Raw genomic sequence first — 6130 nt, 5'->3', positions numbered from 1 at the left:
ATAGCATCGGTCATGTAAAACTGACCCCTGCTGCTGTAATTTAATAATAATGGCTCAATTGGATGTAAGATCTGATAAATATTAAAACTCAATTTGTATATACATATATATACATGCTGTGATACGAGAATATATATATATTAATCATTGAATTTATATTATCTTCAATGATGATGTATATTTTATGTCCTAATCAAACATAATATAATATCAGGGATCCAAGATATAGTTAAAATGTCCTCATAAAATTCCAATTTCAGGACAAAATCCTCAGACAAACAGCACATAAACATCAAACAGAAATAATACCTGTTATTTAAATTGGAGCTAAATTGCAAATTAAGGACGAGGACAGCCAATTAACAAACATAATGTAATGTAATGGATAGATTGAAGTTTGCAGCAGCACTTGACAGAGCAAACAAATAGTCTACAAAAGCAGAATAAATAGAAAAAATTTCAGCAGTGAGAGCTTTTATATTTGAATTAATTAGTGATTGTAGTGTTATTGTAAAGTTTAAAATGAGGTTATTATGATCTTGAGGGCCGATGTTGTTGCTAAATTGTTGAATTACATTTTACGGCCACATTATGAGGTGAATGTGATTCTCGCCAGCAGCGTTTAAGTTTGTTTTGACCTCTACACTAAGTTAAACTCAAATTCAACAGATGTGTGAATGGCATTTCGGAAAAATCCACAAAGAAGCATAACTGTGACATATTTTAGTCACTTCTTTTCTTATATTGGGGCATATAGGCATCATGCACACCTCATGCATCCCAACATATTTGTCTTGATGGTGTGTTTTTTGAGAGATGGTGTGGAGGCCATGAGAAAGAAGCACCTGCTCGACCTCCACCAGCAGACATGTTTGTCGGCCCCTCATTGGTGCAGCGGAGACAGAAGATGTGTATAAATAGTGATGGCGATGCAGCAGCAGAGTGTTTGTTTTCTCTCTCATCCAGAGAAAGCATGAAGTGGTTCATTCTGGTGGCTCTGTTCGGGCTAGGCCTCGCCCAACACAACCCGCACACCAAGCACGGCAGGACGGCCATCGTGCACCTGTTCGAGTGGCGCTGGGCCGACATCGCCGCAGAGTGCGAGCGCTTCCTGGGTCCCAATGGCTTTGGTGGAGTTCAGGTGTGTATGAAGGAACACAGGTGGGAAGCATCTAAATGACTTAGAAGATGGAGGATATTCTCATCTTTTCAGGTAGCTGATACAGAGGAGCTGTTTTTAGCATCTGTACGCAGACATCATGTAATGTATCACAAAGTGTGAATCCCACTTTAATTACCTGCCTGTATGTGATGACTAAATACTTATCTTTAATTAAAATGAGAGGAGCTGTGCAATTCCCTCAGGTAACAGTTGATTCCAGGTAAAGAGGTTGTTTCTTTCATTGACTTTCAGATTGAGAACAATTGCCTTTTCAGGGTGATAGAAACCAAATCTAAACAAATAAAGACAATCATTTGGAGCTAGGGAAGGAAACGTAAACTTCTAATATTGAAGATACAGTGATATGAAAACAAAATAAGGATACAAAACACAAATCTTGCTTTATAATTAGAAAACAGCTTTTTGGAAATGTCCCTGTTTGGCATCTTTCTTTCACTTGATTTAGAATTTAGTACCAAAACAATACAGATATTTCTGGATACAACATTTCCCCTAAATGTATTACAAAGCAAAAGTATAAGTAATGCAAATGGTGCAGTGCATTGTCCACTCACTTCCCTGTCAAGTGATTGTGTTCATACTGACAGCCCCTGTTTTGAAATGGTTGATTATTGTGTTCTCCTGTGTGCTGCTCAGATCTCTCCTCCAAACGAGCACATCGTGCTGGGCAGCCCCTGGAGGCCCTGGTGGCAGAGATACCAGCCAATCAGCTACAACCTGTGCTCCCGATCTGGCAGCGAGAACGAGCTGAGAGACATGATCACCAGATGCAACAACGCCGGGGTAAACAATGGTTGATGTGAATTAACGTCTCTGTCTTCGGGCTGAACCAGTGGAGAACAGCACAGCTCTGGCATGAACAATGAGAGTAATGTGTGAGGGGAGGTGTGGAAATAACAGATAGGAGGATAAGTGTTGAGTGTTTGTGTTGCAGGTCAACATCTACGTGGACGCTGTCGTCAACCACATGTGTGGAGCCGGTGGCGGAGAGGGAACGCACTCCTCGTGTGGAAGCTGGTTCAGCGCCGGCAGGAAGGAGTTCCCCAGTGTCCCGTTCTCCCAGTCGGACTTCAACGACCACAAATGCAGGACTGGCAGTGGAAACATTGAGAACTATGGTGACTCCAATCAGGTAAAGAATGCCACTGAGAAAACTGAGGGGAAATTCCCTGGCCCCTTCTATAGAGTCCACTCATCCTTACATGTGTAATTTATTCCGTTGTTTTAGTCACACTGACTTAATTCATTTGATATATTTGGTCGTCACACTAATCTGAATGAGAGCCTTACTATGTAGGACTTTAAAGGCCACTGATGATTTCAATATTCAAGAGTTTTAAGTCTGATGACGATATATCTACATAAATATATTTTAATGAGGATTCTATACATTTAGTTATTGGGTTTTCATTGGTATGATATTACCATCTCCTTTGAAATGTTATAAATATGTAAAGGACAGCAGCTCAGGGGGTTAACTCTGGAATCGGATATTTTCAATGCACCTATTGTAACTGTGCTGACATGCAAATCAGGAAATAATGGACATAATTAAGTAACTGAGGCACAATGAACAGACTAACACCTCATTAGGTGTCTTCTACTGAAAAGTCCTGGACGTATCTAACCAAGTGTGTTTTAGGTCCCGTCAGTTTGATATTGAGGACATTCATTTTCTTGCTAGAATTATCTTATTGACTGTTCCACTCATAAAATCTCATTTGTCAACGGGCTGCTGCTAAAACTTGTCAACAAGCTCTGATGAGTGGTTTTCCATTAGCAGAGGATTGCAGTGGCTCAGTGCTGCAGAAGCAGGCGCAGCTGGCCCGGCTGCTGTCAGAGGCGTCACGAGGAGTTTGGTGCAAGTTAAACAGGAGGAGAAATGAGGCGGCGTGATTTATCGTCATTCCGGAGGAACGTATTACACAATAAAGTAAACACCATGCAGACGCTGCACATTCTACTGTGCAGCGCTCAGATCGGTGAACTGGTGTGTGGACAGCAGTGGAGTCACAGCACTCTCTGGTGGATTAACTACACAATAAAGACTCTGGTAATAAAGTAGTTCCAGCCTTTATAAACACAGACAGCGATTTATCTGCAATTAGCTTAAATTAGCTGATAAACCTGGCTAGCCAATGTAGCGTTGTTTGACCTTTAATTGGTAAATTAAATCATAAATAATGCTTTGAGTTCTGATCTTCACTGCTCCAGGTGCGTGACTGTCGCCTGGTGGGTCTGCTGGACCTCGCCCTGGAGAAGGATTACGTCCGGGGCAAGGTGGCCGGCTTCATGAACAAGCTGATCGACATGGGCGTGGCTGGATTCCGAGTGGACGCCTGCAAGCACATGTGGCCCGGCGACCTGGGGGCCGTCTACGGCCGTCTGCACAACCTCAACACCAAGTGGTTCTCCGGTGGCTCCAGACCCTTCATCTTCCAGGAGGTACACGTTTGTTTTATTCCCGCACAGGATTGATGGAATATTTCAAACAGAGAAAAGGTAAAATATCGTCCAGGACGCAAACTGTGGACTTCTCTACAACATAGCCTAAATACAGTAGATGCATATGTCATCATGTATTTGACAGTTTTGTGTTTTGCTTTGAACTGAACCTGAAGGAAAACGTTACAGCCAGTGAGCATGAATTTAAACATCTTTTTTAGCGTCTTTAACATAGAGAAAAACGTTCAGTGCCATTTTTTGTTCTGATGCAACAGCAGCATCTACGTTAACGTCTTTGAGAGCTGCCATTACCGAGATCTGTTGTAAAGTAAAGTTCCTGCACGCTGTGCAGTATGTAGTACCAACATACCACAGCGTGCAGGAATATGCAGAATACATGGATGATATCAACTATGTGCTGTTTTCCCTGCAGGTTATTGATCTGGGAGGTGAGCCCATCACATCTAGGGAGTACTCCCATCTGGGAAGAGTAACTGAGTTTAAATATGGAGCCAGACTGGGAGGAATCTTCAGAAAGTGGAACGGCGAGAAGTTGTCTTACACCAGGTATGTGTGTTTCTGCTCTTGTGGCTGGATCATAGTTCAAATTAAAATATTAAGAGAGGTAATTTCATCTCATCGCATAGTTAGAATCACTTTTGTTAAAGCAAAAAGTTTTTACATGCAAAGGTTTTGAGTGATGTTGAGGACATGGAGTTTCTGAATTAAACACTGTATCTAATATTTTGTCTTTTTAATGCAAACTCAAACTCATTGATATAATTGTGTTCTTGTCTGCAGGAACTGGGGAGAGGGTTGGGGTTTCATGCCCGACGGAAATGCTTTCGTCTTCGTTGACAACCACGACAACCAGAGAGGCCACGGTGCCGGTGGTCCTTCCATCGTCACCTTCTGGGACCCCAAGCTCTACAAGATGGCTGTTGCCTACATGCTGGCTCACCCTTACGGAGTGACCAGGCTGATGTCAAGCTTCCGCTGGAACCGACACATTGTGAACGGAAAGGTAAAGTTATCAATGATCAACGTTATCAATAAAATCTGTTTACCCATCTAGAAAGTGCATTGTCAAACCTTTTCCAGCCAAGAGGAGTCAACACCAGTGTTCAGTCTTGTGTTTCTTCAACTGAAGTGATGACATTGAGTAAATGCATTGAAATGTGTGTGTTTGGATCATTTATCCATCACTGTAGGATCAGAATGACTGGATGGGACCTCCCAGCCATGGTGATGGATCCACCAAGCCAGTTCCCATCAACGCTGATCAGACCTGTGGAGACGGATGGGTGTGTGAGCACAGATGGCGTCAGATCAAGTGAGTCCTCAGGAAGCGAGACGCAGCACGTGCACACATCACTGTTCACCTCTGAAGAAACTGTTGTTTAGACCATATGAATATATTTTTTGTAACTCCCCTCTAGGAACATGGTGAAGTTCCGTAATGTGGTCAACGGCCAGTCTCACTCCAACTGGTGGGACAACAAGAGCAACCAGGTCGCCTTCGGACGTGGAAATCGTGGTTTCATCGTCTTTAACAATGACGACTGGTAAGACCTTCATAATGTAACAAGAACTGACAAAAACTAATGTCTCTCAATTACTAGCAAGATAAAAAGAAATGTGTACGACCAGATTGTAATGCATGTCTACATCCAAGGAACAAACATGTCTGTGTTTCCCTAAACAACATTCTTGTCCAGCAAAATAATTCAACAAGGTTCTTCTAAAGTTTTTTAAAATCTAAAAACATTTATCCTGTCTTCCCCCTCAAGGAATCTGGATGTGACCCTGAACACCGGCATGCCCGGTGGCGCCTACTGTGACGTCATTTCCGGCCATAAGGAAGGAAACAGGTGCACCGGGAAGCAGATCAACGTTGGAGGTGACAGCCGCGCTCACTTCAAGATCAGCAACAGAGACGAGGACCCCTACGTTGCCATCCACGCTGAATCCAAGTTGTAAACGCGTCCTGTGTAACTTAAAATAAAATGTATTTTCTAACTTGAATGATGAATAGTTTTTTCTGTCACAAATATTTTATTTTGTGCACAAATTGTTTCCTTAAATCTACAAGATTGGTATTAATGAAAGCCTGGCTTTTCTATTTGCATTTTTTTATTTAGAAAAGTGAGGCCAACAGAATCAGCATGTAAGGCTGCAGGGGGCGCTGTTGCTCAGCAAAAGATACAGAGTGTTGCTTTAACATCACTGGATGTGGATATGATCACAAACATTGCCTCCTGAAGAGGAAATTACATGAAACAGCCACTGATGCATTAACAAGGGGGGGAAACTAGGATAGAGGTTGTATCTTATGAAGTGTTTTATATACTAATCACCCTTTTGAAGAAAATCTGTTCATTCTTAAGTAAAATGTGTTTGAACTGAGGATGAAGAACAACATGACGATACTGTTTAACCACGTCTGCTTGAAAAGTCTCTTAACTCCAGTTTCCTTTAAACCTTGGCTGTGATGACCACGCT

General features: G+C 42.2%; 1 protein-coding gene across 1 annotated transcript; it reads left to right on the top strand.

Moving 5' to 3' along the window:
* The first annotated feature begins 973 nt into the window (after positions 1–973).
* On the top strand, positions 974–5653 carry LOC117778641 (pancreatic alpha-amylase-like). Its single transcript, XM_034614358.1, has 9 exons — positions 974–1141; positions 1820–1966; positions 2118–2315; positions 3398–3628; positions 4062–4195; positions 4430–4652; positions 4840–4961; positions 5068–5193; positions 5419–5653. The coding sequence occupies exons 1-9, from the start codon at positions 974–976 to the stop codon at positions 5606–5608; spliced, it is 1539 nt and encodes a 512-aa protein (XP_034470249.1). The 3' UTR covers positions 5609–5653.
* Positions 5654–6130: the final 477 nt, after the last annotated feature.

The sequence above is a fragment of the Hippoglossus hippoglossus genome, chromosome 17, assembly GCF_009819705.1.
Source record: "Hippoglossus hippoglossus isolate fHipHip1 chromosome 17, fHipHip1.pri, whole genome shotgun sequence".
NCBI classification, from domain to species: Eukaryota; Metazoa; Chordata; class Actinopteri; order Pleuronectiformes; family Pleuronectidae; genus Hippoglossus; species Hippoglossus hippoglossus.
The sequence above is the reverse complement of the archived record's forward strand: the minus strand, read 5'-3'. Positions and strand labels throughout refer to the sequence as shown.

Excerpts from the sequence above, each read along its gene's own strand:
- LOC117778641 (XM_034614358.1), top strand. The coding sequence starts at position 974 with ATGAAGTGGTTCATTCTGGTGGCTCTGTTCGGGCTAGGCCTCGCCCAA. Across the intron at positions 4,196-4,429 it reads GAGAAGTTGTCTTACACCAG|GAACTGGGGAGAGGGTTGGG; the intron begins GTATGTGTGTTT and ends TCTTGTCTGCAG. Across the intron at positions 4,962-5,067 it reads CACAGATGGCGTCAGATCAA|GAACATGGTGAAGTTCCGTA; the intron begins GTGAGTCCTCAG and ends ACTCCCCTCTAG.